The sequence below is a fragment of the Mobula birostris genome, chromosome 23 (assembly GCF_030028105.1).
Source record: "Mobula birostris isolate sMobBir1 chromosome 23, sMobBir1.hap1, whole genome shotgun sequence".
NCBI lineage: Eukaryota > Metazoa > Chordata > Chondrichthyes > Myliobatiformes > Myliobatidae > Mobula > Mobula birostris.
Window position 1 is genome coordinate 50842665 of NC_092392.1, and position 21906 is coordinate 50864570.

General features: G+C 41.4%; 1 protein-coding gene across 2 annotated transcripts in view; it reads left to right on the plus strand.

Moving 5' to 3' along the window:
* LOC140186823 (phosphatidylinositol 3-kinase C2 domain-containing subunit gamma-like) overlaps positions 1-21906 on the plus strand; it is a 273036-nt gene that overhangs the window by 244354 nt on the left and 6776 nt on the right. For both annotated transcript variants that reach the window (XM_072241431.1, XM_072241430.1), the window contains one exon: positions 14799-14924. In XM_072241431.1, the coding sequence (XP_072097532.1) occupies positions 14799-14924 (126 nt within the window). The remainder of the gene's footprint in view (positions 1-14798; positions 14925-21906) is intronic.

Sequence of the window (21906 nt, forward strand, 5' to 3'; positions counted from 1 at the left end):
TTGAACTGTTGGTCCAATTTGTTCCCTGACTTCCAGACAGCAGTGACTCATGTTGGATCACAGTCTCCGTTTGAAAATGTTTGCTCATGTTTTATAGGGCAGTGCCAATTGTTCTTAAAGTTTAGCAGTCTAGGAATTTTGTAGGCCAGTCGAGGGATTATACATTGAGAAGCTCCCAATCACTCATTTTCCTGGGATAGGGCAAGAATCAATTGGGCCTTTTAAGAATTTTTCCCTGAGGATATTGACCAATCATCAGTTTGGTACTTACTTTTGCCTTCATCAAATATTAAAATTTTAAACTTGTGTTTTGTAAGATAATTAGTGTGGCGAATAGATCTGGAATCATGGTACTATGAGGAAAGAAAGTGTTTGGAATATATTTGTGTTTTGAAAGGATGGCTTTCAAAGTGTTCAATCATTTGGAACACTATTCTTTTGAAACCTAACAATACTTTGGGTTGCACAATGCTGCGTTTTGCCAGCAATTTTAAGCAGAGCTACTAGTATTTAATAAAAGTGCAGCATGTTTTAAGATGCGCCCATGGAAGAAAATGTCTCAAACTCTTTGGTCAGACTCTACCAGCAGTTTCCCAGCTGGGCTTCCTTTGAATCCTGGAGAGTAGGAGTTGGTAATGATTTCCTGGTGTGTATGCTGGGAACTGCAAACCCATTCAATGAGTCAAGGAAAAATTATGAGAATAAGGAAAACCACATTTTAATGGGGTGCATTTGTTTTAAAGTTTTTAATTATTTAAATGTGTATTGATGTATTTCTGGTTGTTTTTTTTAATAATCTAAAATAATTTCTAATTTTTAAAACCGAGATTGACAATAGTTTTAAAATGTTTCTGATTGTGACTGTCAGCAATATTGAAAAACTTTGATAACTTTGACAGATTGACATCTGTCTCAGGTTTGCAGAGAGGTTTTTCTCAAGCCCATGCACTTCCATCATGTCTATGTGGCAGGACCATCCAGGCCTCTTCCTGATCCATAGATATTGGTGGGATCAGGGAATGCAAGGAGAGGACTGCACTGGGGAAAATGCAAGCCGGCTCCTGCTCATCTCATCCACTGGCGTAATTTACCATGTGAACTCTATAAGCAACTTGTCACTGGCAATGTAACGGGTAATTAGAGGAAAATGTAAGGGGGGGGAAGTCAGAGGTACATTTCTTTGCACAGAGAGTATGCCCTGCCAGGTGTGATGGTAGAGGTAGATACATTTGGGACATTTTTATGAAACTCTAAGATAGGAATATGGATGATAGAAAAATGAAGAGCTACGCAGGAGAGAAGGGTTATATTGATCATACAGTAGGTGAAAAGGTCAGCACAACATCGTGGGCTGAAAGGCCTGTTCTATTTTTAATCTAGTGTTGCTTTTACAGTCTAAACCACATAAAGAAATGTAATATTTCAAATTGTTAGTCTCAGATACACTAATGTAATGGAAACCTTCATCCAACCAATGACCAATTATATATATATATATCTATAGTACTGTATTTGTCAATGTGAAGCAGAGAGCAAGTTTGCAAATCCAGCAGGAGCAAAGGATATTGGTAATGGTGAAGATGGAGCGCCACGGGAGGAGTATGGCACAGATGGTAGAGAATGAGTGCCAGGGCAGGGGATGGCACAGGAATGGTGAAGGTGGAGCGTCACGGGAGGAGTATGGCACAGGCGGCAGAGAATGAGTGCCAGGGCAGGGGATGGCACGGGAATGGTGAAGGTGGAGCGCCACGGGAGGAGTATGGCACAGGCGACAGAGAATGAGTGCCAGGGCAGGGGATGGCACGGGAATGGTGAAGGTGGAGAGCCACGGGAGGAGTATGGCACAGGCGGAAGAGAATGAGTGCCAGGGCAGGGGATGGCACAGGAATGGTGAAGGTGGAGCGTCACGGGAGGAGTATGGCACAGGTGGTAGAGAATGAGTGCCAGGGCAGGGGATGACACGGGTACAGACCACCCAATCCTGAGGCACCAGACAAGATCATTTGGCTCCAAACAATTATTGATCATATTGATCATTACGGAATGTCTCTCTGATGCTACCTGCTCCCTTCCCTCTCCCTTCACGTTTTCCTGACCATGATTTCCCTCTCTCTGCCCCCTTCCCATTCTCAGTCCATAATAGCGACCCATGTCAGAATCAAATTTATCATCATGTACATATGTCATGAAATTTGTTTTTTTTTTGTAGTAGCAGCATAAAATTACTACAGTATTGTACAAAAGTCTTAGACACCCTAGCTCCCTATATGAGCTTAAGACTTTTGCACAGTACTATATATTCATCAAAACATGAGAAATTCCATCAAGAGTACACATTCTCTCACTTCAAGTTGGCATGGTGGGTCATTAGAGCTCCTATTTCATAGCTCCAGTGACCCAGATCCAACCCAGACGCCTGGTGCTGCCTGGTTCCATACTCTCCCTGTGACTGGGTGGGTTTCGACGGGAACCCTGGCTTCCTCCCACATCCAAACTGGCCATTGTAAATTGCACCTACTGTGTATGTGAGTGGTGGGTCAAAGGGGCAATGGAGTAGAGCTGAGGGGAATGTGATGAGATTAAATAGGATTACTATAGATGGGTGTTTGATGGTCAACACAAACTGATGCATGACTCCATTTCCAGTCAGACAAATAGGATTTATGTACCACTTGTGGAAAGTTTGGATTCTCTGGGGGCTACAACTTAATGGACATTCAAGAAGATACGTGTATAATAAAAGCCAGTAAAAGAACGCAGAACAGTCATGCACGATCAATGAAAGAATGCAGAGCAGTCACGTGCGGTGCCTTTAAAGGTCATTGCCATGGCCGAAAGCGCGGAAGGAGAGTGAGGATCCAAGTCAAGCTGAAACATGAAGGAATGAGGTCTCCTCTACCCAGCATCTTGATGGCGAATGCGAAGAAAATAAAATTGATGATCTGAGGACAAGTTTGCCGTATCAGAGGCAGACAAGGCAAGATCTCAATTGTCTGCTGTGCCGTGACTTGGTTATCAGTGGACGCAGCGGTCAGACCAGAAAGACTTATGAATTTCAGAATGGATTGAACTGGGAACTCTGGTTAAGAAAAGGGTAGCAGTGTGTGCTTTTTGGTCAATTCACTTTGGTATACCAATGTGGCTGTTATGTCGAACTCATGTTCCCCTGACTTGGAACACCTATCGATCAAAAGCAGACCATTCTCCTTGGCTTGGGAGTTCTCATCTATGATCCTGATCACTGTTTATCTACCTCCAGAGGCTGACTATATAATAAAGCTCTCGCGACACTGCACAATGTCATCTGTAGACAAGAAACAGGCTCACCTTGACATAGTTCAAATTAGTTAATGATTTCAACCAGGCTTGTTTGAAGGAAACCCTGCCCAACTATCACCAGTATATAACCTGCAGCACCAGAGTCGCAACAAGGCTCCGGAGATTAAAACAACTAAGAAGTGGTCGCAGGAGGCAGGGAAATGATTACAGGATTGCTTTGAGTCAGTGGACTGGCCATGTTCAAGTGGTTTGACTACACCAGGATTTTAACAGACTTTATTAAAACAGATGTAGATGAGTGTGTCCCTACAAAATTGTTCAGCCTTCCCCTGTCAGAAGCCCTGTATGAGCCATGAAATCTGATATTTGCTGAGGGCAGGTCAGAGGCATTCAAAGCTGGAGCTCAAGAATGCTAGAAGAGGTGCAGGTCTGATCTTTGGAAAGCCATCTCACGGTGAAGTGAAGATTCTGGATTACACTGGGATCAACGAGGGACGCTTGACAGCTGTGGCAGTTTGAATACCATAACCTCCTATAAAGTTAAATCAAGCAATATGGTGGACAACAGATCTTCACTTCCAGATAAGCCCAATGCCTTCTATGCTTCCTTTGACCATCAAAACATGGAGGAGCCATCGTGCGCCCCCACATCTCCTGATGGTCCTTTGTCTCAGTATCTGAAGATGCGTTGCTAGTTGCCTTCAAGAGGGTGAATCTAAGGAAAGCATCCAGTCCAGGTGGAGTACCTAGCCAAGTACTGAAGAGCTGTGCTGACCAATTGGTGCATTCACAGATACCTTCAACCTCTCGCTTTGGCTGTGTGAGGTACCCATCTGCTTCAAGCAGACTTCAATCATACCGGTGCCCAAGAAGAGCATGTCTCCCACCTCAGTGACAATCGCCCAGTGGCACTTACATCCATAGTGATAAAGTGTTTTGAGAGGTTGGTGATGAAACATATCAGCTCCTATCTGATAGTAACTTGGATCTGCTCCAATTTGTCATTTCATTGGCTCTTCACACAGTCCTGAAACACATGGACAGCAAAAGATGTATTCATCAGAATGCTCTATTGATTACAGCTCAGCATTTAATACCATCATCCCATCAAAATTATTCAGTAAACTCCAAGACCTGGGCCTCAATACCCCCTTGTGCAATTGGATACTCAATTTCCTCACTTGCAGACCTCAGTCAGTTCAGATTGTCAAAAACATCTCCTCCATAATCCCCATCAGCACAGGTGCACCAAAAGGACTGTGTGCTTAGTCCCCTGCTCTACTCACTTTACACCTATGATTTTTGAGGTTAACTACAGCTCCAATACCGTATTCAAGTTTGCTGATGACACCACTCTGGTGATCCATATCAAAGGTGGTGATGAATCAGCATACAGGAGGGAGATTGAATATTTGGCTGAGTGGTGTCATAACAACAACCTTTCACTCAATGTCAGCAACATCAAGGAACTGATTGTAGACTTCAAGAAAGGGAAGCCAGAGGTCCATGAGCTAGTCCTCATCAGAGGATCAGAGGTGCAGAGGGTCAGAAACATTAAATTCCTGGGTGTTACTATCTCAGAGAATCTGTCATAGACACAGCATATAAATGTAATTACAAAGCAAACACAACAGTCCCTCTACTTCCTTGGGAGTCTCTGGAGATTCAGCATGGCATCAAAACTTTGACAAATTTCTATAGATGTGCAGTGGAAAGTGTATTGACTGACTACATTTTAGCCTTCGAATGGAAAATCCTACAAAAGGTAGCGGATTTGGCCCAAACATTGAGCACATCTACGTGAAAGGCTGTAGTAAGAAAGCAGCATCCATCATCAGAGATTCCCACCACCCAGGCCATGCTCTTTTCTAACCGCTGCCATCAGGTAGAGGGTCCAAGAACTTAAGACTCACACGACCAAGTTCACGAACAGTTACTACCCCTCAACCATCAGGCTCTTGAACAAAAGAGGATAACTACACTCATCTATTGAGATGTTCCCACAACCAATGATCTCAGTTTAAGGGCTCTTTATCTTGTTATTTCATGCTCTCATTACTTATTGCTATTTATTTATATTTGCATTTGCACAGTTTGCTGGCTTCTACGCTCTGTTTGATCTCTCATTGATCCTGTTTACAGTTACTATTCCATAGATTTGCTGAATATGCCCACAGGAAAAAGAATCTGGGGGTTGTATTTGGTGACATATATGTACTCTGATAGTAAAATTTACTTTGAACTGTGAACCATATTCAAGAAAAAACTCAAGTTACTTCAGTACTGCTTGCTTTTGATTTAAACTTGTAATTCTAATAAGTGATATCTCTCATTCCTATTGATTTATAACAGTAGCTTTTGATAGATGTGCTGAGCTAAAGCCTGTCTTCAGTCACCTAGAGACATCTCTAGTGAACTATCTTTTCAAAATAGTAGTACTTGATTCATCTTGTATAATAAGCCTTTCTGTCAATTATAGTTCTTAAAGTGCTTCTTGAAACACATACTCTACTGAAAATATCAAACTAATGATAACAATTCTCTTCATTGTTGTGAGCAATTACACAATGGCAAAGGTTGGGCGATTTGCATTTATAAACCAGTCATAAATACCTGGTCACACTAGGTTGAACGAAAGGAGCTTTACGTGTTTTTGTTGAATAAATTTACTGGTAACTTAATCTGTATACTGGACAACACTGGACCAGAATAAAAACAATATAACCTTAAGCTTTAAAGTGAAATAGTTCAATTTCAAGTGTATTACCATGAGCAGACATTCCCAGGGTGTAAATGTCATGAAAATTAGCTTTCTGAAGCAGCAACACAGTACATTACAAACATGACAAACATAAATTATATAGACTTAAATTAACATAAATTATTCATAACCAGTGACAGGAGCTCTGGTGCAGGATATGGAGATGAATTTCAGTCCTATTTTCAAGCCATAATTTTCATTTATTTTATTTTTTTCCAATAGTTCAATTCTTTCTTATTATAAAGTGCATAGCGATGGCACTAAGACAGAACTGGGGGGTCATTTTTGGGTGAAGCATCATTTTGGACACTTACTTGATAATGCATGAATCCTGTTGAGTTGTGTTTTTTTTTTGGTCAAGCCTATACAACCAAATGGGAAGGATAATACACACAGTGTACTGGGGGTACTCAGGAAGGGAGCATCCGTGGAGAGGAATTAACTGTCAGTGATTCAAGTCGACACCTTTTGTCATAACCTGCAGTATTTTGTGTGTGTTACTCTGGATTTCCAGCATCTGCAGAATATCTTGTGTTTAGAAAGGAAGATAATAATATTCCCTAAAGGTAGTTCTCCATTTTTAAGAATGAGACTTAGCTGAAATCCACATCTTCAAAGGGGACCATCAGGAATAAAACTGAGCAGCAGATTTCAGCACAAGGGAGGTTAAAGAAAAGCAAGATGTGTGCAAGCCTTTAAAGCTAAAACATTGCGAGAGACTGAAGAAGGTAGAGTAGCGGATCTACCTTCAGTTTTCCCAGACTGCATAAAGGTAACTAAGAGGTTATCATGTCAACGTAGGCCAGAGTCACAGGCAGGTCAAGCCACAGGTTTCCTTCCCTAAGCTAAATCATCAAGAGTTTCACAGTACTCCAAAAACTTCATTGTCTCTTGGAGTAAAGCCAGATTCAATCACCGAAAACTAAATTCAAGTCTCTTGTAATTCCATGCAGGAAATTATATTTAGCCCTAAATTACAAAACTGCTAACAAAATGGCCCCACCACCCCATCTTCTATAGAAAGATTAAGGAGAAATAATGAGATGAAGTATTCACTAAATTTGCCATCCTTCCCCACTTTGATTGCAAAAGAAAATTTTGTTTCAGAAAATTCAGAATCATTTTTTTCACTAGGTTGTCATATAGCAGAAACACACCAGAACTGTGCCTCTCAAACACAAATGAGTAACTTTAGGGAAGTTGACAAATCATTCTAACCAAAACAAGAGAAGAGGAACAAAGCCATTTGTTGAGAAAATAAGCTCTCTGGTTTAATAGCTCAGGTTAAATTAGGATATACTGGATTTAGAAGAGGATTGAACATCAGGGTGAAGGGAGGCAACTGTTTGCCTAACAACTATCTGTGCATCACCATATTAGACAATCTACACCACAGGTATATCCAGAAAATGTGTTTTCTCTGGTGGGATGGAAACCCAGGCCAAACGATCAAATCAAAACAAGTCCAGTGAGACAAAGTGAATGAATGCAAATCATGCGATGTCATTCCTTTTGTTCGGGGGAAGCATGAATTGAATGTTGCTGCATAATCTTAAAGTGTACTGTGCCAGAGAAGCCTGGTTATTATTCTCTAATGTTTTCTTCAGCGCTGCAGGAGTGGTGAAGTTTATAGCCGCATTTAATCTCCTCTGTTGTAAAGCCGCCAACCTGCTCCCTGCCTTTTGTTTCCTGTGTTTTCTCTGACCGTGACCTTTTGAATGACTTCATAACTCCACATTATCCTCTCTCAGCTGGTTGTGTTGTTACAGACTCTCTTCACACTGCGACCAGCTGTTATTTATTAAGAGCTCTTCCCTCTGCTAATAACAACACCCTGCTGCCACCACACTGCTGATAATTGTTGACCCAGCATTACTGCTCAGTTTGCCGACTCCAGCGTTCTGTGATAGTTCCATAAACAACCTTCCCCACCATCGGATGGGATTTTTTAAAAAAACAGATCACTTGGAAAAAGGAATATTTTCTGTTACATAGCACTGACCCCATCTCTTACTCTCAGCACACCCCTCCCTCGTTGCTGCTGTCATTTTATACACAGGGATTGAGTCCTTAGACATGAATTGCAACAGAGCCAAAATGATTCCCTGGATGTGTTTTGATTACTTTTAGGAGACCATTTGGCCAGGGACTCCACGCCACCAGAAGGGTCAACAGATTCTGGGTGTGGAGGGATGTGAACCGTTAATATTATAGTGTGTCGGCCATTGCAGTTATACGGGGTGTTGGGCTGCATGTCAAAGCCATTATCAAGCTGGTTCTTGACTCTCTGCAGGATGAAGGGCGATTCAGTCATCTCATTGGTCCCACCTGTCTCTCCAAGCAAATGTCAGTAATCTAAACTGATATTCTCACATAGAAGAGTAAGCTTAGGCAAAGGGAAAATAATTACAGGACATAGAACAGTACAGCACAGGAAAAGGACTTTTAGCCAATGATGTTGTGCCAAACTAATTAAGCTAATGACACCTAATCTTTTCTGACTGCACATGGTCCAAAATCCACTATTATCTGCATTTTCCTGTGCCCATCTAAAAGCCTCTTAAACGCCTCTATCATATCTGCCTCCCCCACCAAACCCAGCAGGACAGTCAAAGTTCAAAGTAAAATTTATTAACAGCGTCCATACATGGCACCACATACAACGCTGAGATTCTTTTCCTGTGGGCATACATAGCAAATCTGTAGAACAGTAACTGAAAAACAGGATCAATAAACAACAAACTGTGCAAATGCAAATATAAATAAACAACAAGAGCATGAAATAACAAGATAAAGAGTCCTTAAGGTGAGATCATCAGTTTTGGGAACACCAGAAACAGAATGAGTGTAATTGTTCCCTTTTGTTCAAGAGCCTGATGGTTGAGGGGTAGTAACTGTTCTTGAACCTGGTGGTGCAAGTTCTGAGACTCTTAAACCCTCTACCTGCTGGCAGCTGTAAGAAAAGAGCATGGCCTGGGTGGTGAGCACCTTTGATGTAGATGCTGCTTTTCTACAGCAACGTTTCATGTAGGTGTGCTCAATGGTCGGGAGGGCTTTATCTGTGAAGTATTGGGCCGAATCCATTACTTTTTGTAGCCCAGGCATCCACCACTCTCTGTATTAAAAAAACTTGACCTATACATCTCCTTTAACCATTCCCCCTCTCACTTAAATACATGCCCTCTATTATTGACGCTTTAACCTGGGATAAAGGCTGATATACGAGGAGTGTTCTACAGCTCTAGGCCTGTACTTGCTGGAGTTTAGAAGAATGAAGGGGGATCTCATTGAAACCTATTGAATACTGAAAGGCCCAGATAGAGTAAATGTGGAGAGGATGCGGAGGAGTATTGGACCAGAGGACACAGGCTCAGATTATAAAGACGTCCCTTTAGAACAGAGGTGAGGAGGAATTTTTCTACCCAGGGAGTAGAGAATCTAAGGAGTTTATTGTTACAGACAGCTGTGGAGGCCAAGTATATTTAAAGCAGAGGTTAATAAGTTCTTGATTAGTATGAGTGTCAGAGATTATGGGAAGAAAACCGGAGAATGGGGTTGAGGGATAATAAATCAACAAAAATAGAATAACAGAGCAAAGTGGATGGGCCAAATGGCCTAATATTGCTCCTATGTCTTATGGCCTTGTCATTTTTTGGTTCTCTAATTATGTCCCTCATAATTTTATAAACTTATAAATTAGTTGTGTTGTGTTGTTTTATAAAGGTTTCTGTAGGGCGTGAGTAAACTGAATGTATATTGGGAAATCACTTCTAAGCTCCAGCCATGCTTTCATCTAGTTGGATATTGAAGCTTAGGGATTGCAATCCATCTCTGCTGGTGCACTACATGTGACCAGCACCAACTGGATCTCCCAAAAAGCTTGGCTAAAAATATGGACAATGTACTGTAGCACCACATGAACTCATGAACTAAAATGGGCCCTTTTCTGTCATTTCTGACAGGACTTGCATGCACAGCTTACAACTGTCTTGTCCCCAACTATTGTAAGCACCAAGCTAAGCTTGCCCTGCAGAAAACAAGATAGTGTAGATGAGGGATAACATGGCAGGAGAGCAGTACAAGGTTTTTTGAATTTGAGGGCACCATACCCCAACCCCCAACCAATTGAATTAACTTCCATACTGTAAGAGGCCATAAGCCGTTACAAGCCAAGTGATAGATCAAGAGGCCAGTGATGGCTATATCCAACTCACAAGTGATTGTGAAATAAAGGCTGCAATGACTGAAGGGAGCTCCAGTGAATTACTTAACATTGAAAGGGCTGAGAGATGCTGTGTGTAAGATATGAGAGCACAGACTCTTTGATTCCCATCTGTCTCCTGAATCCTGTGTAATGAGCCCCTGGTGTGTTTTTGTTAATAATGAATGATCTGCAAAATAGATGGTTTGTAGGCAGTGAAGAAGGTTTTCAAAAAATACCATTGAATCTTGGTCAGCTGGGTAGGTGGGCCAAGACTAGCAAATGACTTCCAATTTGGATAAGTGAAAAGTGGGAGGTCAAACCAGGTTAGAACTTATGCAATGAATAGTATGGTCTTGGGAAGTGTTGTTGACCAGAGGGAAGTAGGGCTACAGTTACATAGTTCATTGAATGTGGCATCACAGTTAGACAGAATAGCAAAGTAGGTTTTTGGCACACTGACATTCATCAGTAAGGGCATTGGATATAGCAGTTAGAGGCATTGTTTTACAGTTGTTCAAGATGTTGGTGAGACCTCACTTGGAGTAATGTGCAAAGTTTTTAGCTTTGTTACAGGAATGACATCATGAAACTAGAAAGAGTGCTGAGAAGCTTTAAAATGATTCTGCAAGTACATGAGGGACTGAGTGAAAGGGAGTCATTGGGCAGGCTAGGACTTTATTTCCTGGAACATAGTAGATTGAGGGGTGAACTTACAGAGATGTATAAAGTCATGAGGCATAAAGGCAGGGTGAACACACACAGTTGTTCTCCCTGGGAAGGAGATTTAACAACTATAGGACACAGGTTTAAGGAAGAGGTGAATGATTTAAAAGTGACCTGAGGGGAAACCTCTTCACACAAAGGGTGGTTTGTGTTTGGACTGAACTGCCGGAGTAATGGTTGAGGCTTGGCGTCCAGATGGAGGGTCTCAGCCAGAAACATCGACTGTTTATTCCTCTCCACAGATGCTGCCTGACCTGCTGAATTCCTCCAGCATCTTATATGTGCTACCCAGGACACATCATCCATTTCTAGGCACATCAAAAACAGTGAACAAAATGCCCATATCATTCTTGTTATTACATCATATTAAGTTCAGACATCAGATATTGGTTCAAAATGCTGCATTCAGCAGCTCTTAGCCTCACTTTGCATTGCTCTAGGTGTGAAATACTGTGCGGTACTGCAAGCAGAGACACTCAAATATAGCTTCCAATGAGTATTCATTTATTCAGCTCCCTAATGACATAGAAAGAGGCCGTTCAGCCCATTGAGACTCTGCTGGCTCACAGAGCAATCCCATTCCCTCGGTAACCTGCTTTGTACAGTTTTCTCTCCAATATGTTCTCTGCATTTTCCCATCGTCTTTTTCAGATCTACTACACACCGATGCACTGAGGGTAATTCATAGCAGTCAGTCAGTCTATCAATCTATATTTCCTTGTGACAGAGGAGAAAACTCACATATTTATAGGGAAGGCATGCAAGCTCCACACAACAGCACTGCAAGGTGGGATTGCCGAAGGTGAAGCAAACATTTTACTAGCTGTGCCAATGGGGTGCCTTTCTTCCCATTCTGAGCAGTGATATCTGGGCAGAAATAGCATAACATATCAAAACCAATTTCTATTGAATTAATGGCTCTGTTTCCTTACTTATTCTTTCTTGGACACAATCAGTACGCCCTCCAGCATGTATTACTCAAACATGATACTTTGCAAACTGACTCACCACACCAACACACTTAATCTTCTTGGAAAGCCAAGTTAAATTAAAAAGTTAAGCCACATTAGAGAAAAGCAAGTGGGAAAATTGCCCTCTTACCAGTCCAGATGATTTTAACAGTTCCAAGAGGTTCTTCTGGCTCTGAAATATCTTTTCCAACAGCTGTTGATTCACTTCAAGAGAAGAAAAAATGTTGGAGTGAACTGATGGAATCTGAGCAAAATGGAGACTGACAGTGTGTCTAGAGATTCCCCGTTCTCAGGGGAATGAGCCACCTCCCAATGTTACATCTACATCATGAATTCTACAACTTAAGATGTTAAATGTATGCTATTAGAATGATCTGCCAACTGCAGAAACAATGATGGGGAAACAGTGGTAGCAGATGTTCTGTGAAACTGGCTTGTGTGCAGATTAACATGGAAATCCTGAAGTAGCAGAGGGTGGGTCTAATGCACCATCACTGGCTGAGGTGTTGAAAACCTTTGCAAATATGTGCAAGGGAAACAACCACGTTAAATATGAAATGTTTTCAGATTCAGATTCACTTATTTAATATGTGTGCAGTATATTGAAGCGTGCAATGAAGTGAGTTGTTTGCATTGCCAGCCAGCACAACCTATGTTTGTATGGGGGCGCAAGTGTCGCCAGGTATCCTGGCTCCAGCATAGCATGCCCATAATGTACCAGGCAACCACAGTGACAAAACAACAACAGCAAAACAAGCCCCTTTCCTCCCCTCCATCGACCCACCCACCGATGCACACACACCAGACAGTCCTCCAACGCCTAGGCAGACTGCCTCTGGGCCTTGGGCCTCCAAAAACGCAGATATCCAGGAACCGGTACCACTGTAAAATATACTGAAAATCTGAGGATTATTCTTCATGTTTAGCTTCATATTGAAGTGTTAGTGACTGATTAGCAAATTATTCATCTCTGAAGTTTAATTTTATATGTTGTAATTTCCTCACAAGAATGTTAAGGGGCTGGAATAGTGCAGTGAGTAGACAGCACATGGTAAGCCAGTGGATGCCTGCGCTGAGTATCCTTTCTTGCAATATTCTATTGTGTGATGACTAAGGTTTATGGGCTACCAGCATCTTGTCACACCAAAAGCTATTCCTCTGCATGGGTAGAGAGAGTGAACAGAAGCAGATAGGTAGTGGGTCTGAGTACTAGATTGTTAGGTGAGAGTGCAGGGTAGATCAGAGGAGGAAGGGCAGGAGATGCTGGGTCATAAACTCAAAAGATTCTGCAGATACTGGAAATCCAGCGTAGCTTGAACAAAATGCTGGAGGAACTTAGCAGTCAGGCAGCATTGATGGAGAGGAAAAAACAGTAGATGGTGTGTCAAAGTATCTGTGACAGGACCAGAACCTCAGATTGATATTTTGGACATTGGATGAAAGAGTAGTGAACTGATCAGGTGGCAAACTGTCGGGCTCACAGGAAACTGTGCGGTAGAAACGGGTGTGCCAGGAACCAGAAGTGCAAGCTAACACAAAAGGAAAGTTCTGAACGTTGGATCTATCTGAAGTGAGTTTGTGGCCTACATATATGGAGAACCTTCTGGGTGGAAAGGTTACCCCTTGGGTCTCTATTAAATTTCTCTTCTCTCATCTTAAACTTGTGCCCTCTGGTTTGCGATTCACCAACCCTGGGGATAAAGTTTGTACACATTCACCCTATCAGTGTCCCTCATGGTTTCATACTCCTCTCTGGGGGGTGGGGGGGTTCACCCCTCACTCTCCTACACTGCGGGGAATGAGCTCACAAGCTGACCAATAGAGTTGCAGAACTGTCCATGTATGTGGTGGATGGGAGAGGGAAGGGACTTGTTTTGCTGTTGTTGTTTTGTCGCTTGTGGTGATCTGCACTGTTCTACCGAACATTGTGGGCATGCTATATTGACAGGGAATGTGTGGTGACACTTACAGGCCTCCCCCAGTGCACCTTCGAGCATGTTGGTTGTTAACGCAAATGACACATTTCATTGTGTGTTTCGATGCACATGTGATAAATAAATCTGAATCTGAAATCTGAAATTTTAAGTCTAATATTACACCGAAGCAGGCTATGCATGTGCTATAAAGACCTGCCTCTACATGATAGATATTATTTGGAAGTTACTTGTGATTACAGCTTCTGACACTGAATTATCCCAATCTGCAGTTTGCATAGTCATGGATTTATTGTTCTCATCTTTCTGCTTGCTCACCTTGCAGATCGAGTCACGTTTGTCATGAAGTACCTGACTCTTGGGAGTAAGCCATTTTCTGTGCTTTCATTAAATATCATGTGGGTATGCCGTTAAATTGGTTAAACTGGTAACTTAGGTGCTCCAATTAATTTGTTGCTTGAGGATAATATAGAGTACTGACCAACTGTGCATGCAACAGTGTGTCCAAATCTGTTAGGCTAAAGCTGGGTGGTGTTCTTTAACTCTCAGGTTAGGATGATGTAATGTAGTGCTTAGGGCCAAAGTTGTTCTCAATTGGCCTCTGCATTTGATCATGGTTCAACTGATAGGTAAGGAACTCATTTTATACAACACTGTGGCATCTTCCACAGACATTGAAAGACAAAACATTGAGAAATATCAGGAGTTTCTATAAAGGTTTTATTTTTTTTCTTTAATTTCAACTTCTGGGACCCACCACTGTATTTGATCAATTGAATTTTCATCAGAATATTGTTCCAGCTTGTAATGTAATATGTCAGTGGGCAGTATCAGGAGCCAGCGCATATTCCCAAAATGCTAAGTTCTTGAAGATGGATATTTGGCTTTGGGTCCTCCATTTCATTTCAACCCTTTTCTCTCTCTAGTTTTTACCAGATGGTTCTGCACCAGACGCTTACGTGAAGATCTACCTCTTACCCGATGCAAAGCGGATGACCAAAAGGAAAACAAATGTGGTTCCGAAAAACAGCAATCCAACATATAATGAGATTGTAAGTACTCTGAACATAATTACTCATGTTATGTTAGCTAGAAATAGGAAGATAGAAGTAATCCATTCAGCACTTTTTCCTGCATCTCGATTCAATTTAATTATCTTGATACCATATCACATGCTCAGTCCCCACATCCCTTTATGACTCTGCATTTTAGAACATTGAACAGTACTGCACAGTATAAGACTAACCTACTCCAACATGAATCTAACTCTTCCCTCCCACATATCCTTCAATTTTTCTTTCATCCATGTCCTTATCTAAGAGTCTCTTAAATGTCCCTAATGTATCTGCCTCTACCACCACCAGAGGCCGTACGTTCCAAGCACTTACTGCGCTCCATGTGAAAAGAAAATCTGCCTCTGATCTCTCCCCTTTACCTTCCTCCAAACACCATGAATCTATGCCCCCTTGTATTAGCTGTTTCCATCCTGGGAAAAAGTCTCTGTCTGCCCACTCTATCAGTGCTCCTTATCATCTTGTACACCTTTATCAAGCCACAACTCGTCCTCCTTCATTCCAAGGAGAAAAGCCCAATCTTTTGAAGTCTTCCTTCCTCCTTCTTCAGCAACTTGTCCTTCATTGCCTTCTGTGATAGAGAATTCCACAGTTTCACCAGGCTCTGACTGAGGATATTTCCACAAAGACCACTCCCACCATGGACACCCTCAATACTCCCTTCTTCCATTGGGCAGAAAATACAAAAGCCAGGAAGCACATATCATCAGGCTAAAGGAAAGCTTCTATCCTGCTGTTAAAAGACTGCTGAATAGTCCCCTTAGATAATAGATGGTCTCTTAACCCAGCTCATCATGGCCTTTCACCTTATTGTTTACTTGCTCTGAACTTTCTCTCTGACTGGGAGACTATATTCTTAATTTTGTCGTTGCTTCTTTCTTGTAGCATCTTGATGAAAGTATCTATATGGCATGCAAAACAAAGGTGTTCACTGCGCCTCAATACATGTGACAATAATAAACCAAGCACTATTTACCTATATGATTTGCCTTGCATCCTAAGTCTGTGACCCTTTGTTCTATGCATCCATCCAGTCCTGCTCTCCTCCAACCCATTACCTGGGTAGCATCCTTCCAAAATCTAGTCTATCTAACCCTGTCAGAATTTGTACTTCTTCATAAGATCCTCTCTTATTCATCTGAGCTCCTGTGGATGTAAACCTAATCAACCTAAGCTCTTCTCAAATGACTGTTCCACCAACCTAGGAATCAGGCTGGCTAGCCTTTCCATTGCCTCTTCTGTCAATTATATCCTTCTTAGATAAAGGGAAGGATATTTCTCATAATACTGCCTGCATGGTTCATCAAGACTGTGCATAAGTATACCTTGCTGGTGTACTCAAATCTGTATGAAAGGCCAACACACAATGGGCTTTCTTAACTGCTTGCTGCACCTGCATGCTTTCTTTCAGTGACCAGTGTACCAGGACACCCAGATCCCTTAGTTCATCAATGTTTTCCATTCTATCACAATTTAAACGACGCTCTGTCTTTCTATTTCAGCAGTAAGTGGATAACTTGACTGCTATCCATATTACACTGCATCTGCCAGATATTTTCTCATCCATTCAACTTGTCCAAATCTCCCTGAAGCCTCTTTGTATCTATCTCAAAGCTCACAGTCCCACCGGTTTTGTCTCATTGGTGGTTTAAAAATACTTCATTTGACTCCCTCATCCAGTTGATTGATATTTATTGTGCATAACAGGGCCCTGAGTCATACAGTACCATCTGATAAGTCCCATTTATCTTACTCCATCTCTGGATTTATTGACCAATTTTCAGTCCATTGCCCATCTAGAATTGTTAATCCCAAATAAATTTAGCTTTATGTGGGATTTCATCAAAGACTTCCTAAAAATACAACTGCACCTCATCCACTGGTTCACCCTTATCTACTCTATCAGTAACGTCCACAAAAATATTGCATAGTTTTGTCAAACTTGAATTCCCTCTCATAAACTTATGTTGACATTGTCTAATTCAGTTGATTTATTTTAGATGTCACATCGTTTATAAAAGACATAAGCATTTTCCATACTTCTGATGTTTGTCTAACAGTTCCCTCTCTTCTCTCCTACACCATTTTAAAAACAGTAGGGTATGATTGTCTCACTGTAGTCTGTAGCAACTATAACCCACTGAAACTCTCCAGAAGGAATAATAAGTAGGTGCTATTATGAGCTGAAAGTGCCTCATACAATCAGCATTCTCTTTCCCAAAGCTCCATTCCATAAATATTTTGAGGAATAACCATGGATCTAGAGAAGACAAATTCTAACTCATTGGGTTCAACAATTCCTAGTAATTTCAAACGATCCTTCATCTGGAGTTCTCTCCTCCAAAAGCTCCAAAGGTGTGATCTTGAGTCATTAACAGGGGTTATATAACTGTCTGTAACTCTACAACTTCAGAAAATGATGGCAAAAGTTATTGCTTACAGTGTCCATTTCTTAAAAGGCATCTCAAACCCTAACCTTTGAGGCAAGATGTAGAGTTCTAATTACACTGGACAACATTTTTTTGCAAGTGTTGCTTCCTCAGAATTTTTCTTTGTTTATGATAGATTGTTTGAAGCTGAACACAAATACAATTTCAGACTAGTTGTATCATGTGGGAATTTGGAGAAACAAAAAATTAACCTTTATTGAATATAATGTATTTAATTGCATAATGGTGCTGACACTTCGCAATATTTCAATTAAGCTAAAAATGTTTTGTTGATGATTTTCATTTGTACTCAGTGTCTGAGACTTCTCGCTTAAGTGTCCAACAATAATCAGCCAGCACTGATGGACTTCAGTTGCCCTGATACTGTTTCTCCATGACCGCAATGTCCTAGTGAAACCTTTCATAATGCTTGTCACTGACAGTTCCAGGATTTGCAGAGAAGTCTAAATGGGAATGCATTAAATGAAACTTTAGTGACATGTTGCACCTCATGGTTTTATATGCCTGAAGCTTGTTGGCAACCAGCTGCAAGTAGTTTGGTGATCTGAAGTTGCCAAGAACATTTTCGACAACATCCTTGAATGCCTTCCATGCGATTTTCTCCGGTCCCACTAGAAGTTCTTCAAATTGCCCTTCACTGATGATCTGTTTGACTTGTGGACCAACAAAAATGGCTTCCTTAATCTTGGCATCAGTTATTCTGGCTTGAATTATTAATTGAAATAACAAATATAAGTGATTTTTTAAAATGGTGCGTGATAGGGAAACTTCATGATGATTTTCTTGATCAGCAGCCCAAAATCTATAAGATACACCCAAAAGTATTCAGGAAGCAAAATCTTTGTTGTCCAGTGTTATTGAATGTTCTGGTAATTTATGAAGGAATTTTTTGCCTGACACAACTGATATTTTTTGTTTTGATTGATCATATAACTATTAATCAAATTTACATTGTGTCTCAAAAGTTTAAACACTGGCGGTGATTTCTCTCAGCTCTGAAATGCTCGGAGTTGGACTCAGCTACTGGAAAGCACTGTTTGCGGAATCACACCTACAGTGGCGTAGGACTAATTCCAGATTTGTGCTGTGTTGAGTATGGCTTCTCTATAGGAAATGAATGATTGCGGAATTATCACAACTGTGTCTCATCAGGGCGGGGGATTACTGAATAAACTATCTGGAGAACACTTAATTTACAAGATTACCCATTTTTAAAAGGATTTAAAGTTAGCCTTACCATGCCTTACTAACAATCTGAATTGATTCAGAGGCAGGGAGAGATATTAAGTAAAGCTAAGAATGTTTTAAATCATGTTCTCTTGGACTCCATTATTTGTCAAATATATATCAGAAGTGCTTTTGAACAGTTACAAAATAATATGTTATACATAGATATAAAGCAAAGTCTTTAAAGACACCATTCCAAATGACAAAGATTATACACATTATTCCAAACTCCCTACTGTACAACTATTTTTAGTACACTTGGCTGCAGTTCTAGATAATTACATTGTTCGTAGTGAATCATCAAGTCCTTAGAGTTAATTAGTAAATTAATAAATCTCTTCTAAGTCATTTTTATGGTCTGAGACAAGGCATCTGCTATGATGCTACTAAATGGGTTTAGTATTTCCAATCATAGTTTAATGGATTATTGGCTCAGCAAATGTGGATTGTCTAGAGGGGATTGTAGCAGGACTATGAACGGCTGGTCCTCGTTCTGGTTATACATCTGGTGTCTTGCAAGTTTATAATCTAGACCCAATTGTGCTGACTTTTCTATGCACCAATTTTGTAAAAAGAAATGCCATTTTGAATCCTGTGTGTTTTAACACAATGCTACTTCCTGTTCAAGTCCCACCTGTCACAAAACTGGACCAGACATTCCTGGTCATGGTTCACCTTAGTACAGCTAGCATCTTGCTGGTGCCTTCACTAATCGACCAACACCATCAACCTGCCCTCATCTCTGTCCTATTGACAGACATTAGAGTAATAATGTGTACAACCCATAGCCTTCATTTCTGACTATCTGTAAAACTAGGAGCAAAGCCTACAGGAGACATGAATTCAAGGGTTCCCAGTGGAACATCAATGAGTTGCTATTTGCAGCTGCCTGTCTAAGTTTTTAATGCGCTGTATCTCACTCATGGTTTCTGGGACTCGCAATATTTATTGCAGCTCTGCACAACTGCAGCTACAGCAGAGGTTAGGCCTGAGCTTCGCTGTGTCTTAGGGTAAACATGCTGACCGTGCGTGTCCTCTCTGCCACTGAATTTTCCTTCCCCTCTTTTTGTGCTGATCCTCTGATTGACATGAAAAGAGTTCTGCAAGGGCTCAGACCAGCTTCCCCTGCTCCAGCTGTAGTGCAGCTACTGCGAAACGCACCCTGATGTTCAATCCTGACCTCTGGTGCTGCTGGCCTTCAATCTGCACACCATTGCAGTTTCTGCTTGGTTTCACCCACGTACTTGGGCTTTCTCTAATATCCCAGGGATGTGTAGGTTGGTAGGTTAACTGGCAACTATCAAATGATCCTAGTGTGTAGGTGAGTGTCCGTTTGAAGGGAATATGGAGGAAATTTAGTGGGCTTAGAATAGCAGGGTGCAAATGAGACTTAATGGGTCAAAGGACCTGTGTTTTATGACTGTGACTCTGTAGGGATATTTTACTAATTTTGTGGGGTGTTTTGGGAGGTCACGTTAATCATTCTACATAGTTCTGGGCAAAAGCTCTCTTCCAATCAATTGTCCTGGACCTGAAACTTTAACCATTTCAGATGCTGCCAAACAATGTTGCCTCTAATTTGTAATGATGGGTGTGCTCAAAAATCTTGTGCTGTGCAATTTTTTGCCTAGTGACAACGACATGTGCGAACTGAATAATTCCTCAATAGAAATGGTATAGATAAGCCAGTTCTAAAATCTGCAGACAAATCGTCGCAAACTCCACATTGTCAACATCATCCGCATGAGAAACCGGGAAAGGAAATGTGATTCTGTACGATCGTGAAATATACTTAACATGCCGATAGGTACAGGGTGACAACCTTTTGTGCACAGTTTAAATTCCTTTGTGCTCCGGAAGCAAAAGATGTGTGCACACGCACACTCACATACACCTTAGAGGGAAATTTGCTGCTCAACCTGCTGAGCATTCACAGCTCATCTATCATAGAACATACAACATAGAATTGTACAGCACAGTACAGGCCCTTCGGCCCATAATGTTGTGTCCACCCTTAAACCCTGCCTCTCATATAACACCCCATCTTAAATTACTCCACATACCTGTCAAATAGTCTCTTAAACTTCACGAGTGTATCTGCCTCCACCAATGACTCAGGCAGTGCATTCCACGCACCAACCACTCTCTAAGTAAAAAATCTTCCTCTAATATCCCCCTTGAACTTCCCACCCCTTACCTTTAATCCATGTCCTCTTGTATTGAGCAGGGGTGCCCTGAGAAAGAGGTGCTGGCTATCCACTCTATCTATTCCTCTTAATATCTTGTATACCTCTATCATGTCTCCTCTCATCCTCCTTCTCCCTAAAGAGTAAAGCCCTAGCTCCCTTAATCTCTGATCATAATGCATACTCTCTAAACCAGGCAGCATCCTGGTAAATCTCCTCTGTACTCTTTCCAATGCTTCCACATCCTTCCTATAGTGAGGCAACCAAAACTGAACACAGTACTCCAAGTGTGGCATAACCAGAGTTTTATAGGGCTGCATCATTACCTCGCGACTCTTAAACTCTATCCATCAACTTATGAAAGCTAACACCTCATAAGCTTTCTTAACTACCTTATCTACCTGTGAGACAACTTTCAGGGATCTGTGGACATGTACCCCCAGATCCCTCTGCTCCTCCACACTACCAAGTATCCTGCCATTTACTTTGTACTCTGCCTTGGAGTTTGTCCTTCCAAAGTGTACCACCTCACACTTCTCTGGGTTAAACTCCATCTGCCACTTCTGCAACCTATCAATGTCTCTCTGAAATCTTCGACAATCCTCTACACTATCCACAACATCACCAACCTTTGTGTCGTCTGCAAACTTGCCAACCCACCCTTCTACCCCCATATCCAGGTCGTTAATAAAAATCATGAAAAGTAGAGGTCCCAGAACCGATCCTTGTGGGACACCACTAGTCACAAACCTCCAATCCAAATGTACTCCCTCCACCACGACCCTCTGCTTTCTGCAGGTAAGCCAATTCTGAATCCACCTGGCCAAACTTCCCTGGATCCCATGCCTTCTAACTTTCTGAATAAGCCTACCATGTGGAATCTTGTCAAATGCCTTACTAAAATCCATGTAGATCACATCCACTACACTACCCTCATCTATATGCCTGGTCACTTCCTCAAAGAACTCCATCAGGTTTGTTAGACATGATCTGCCCTTCACAAAGCCATGCTGACTGTCCCTGATCAGACCATGATTCTCTAAATGCCCATAGATTCTATCTCTAAGAATCTTTTGCAACAGCTTTCCCACCACAGAT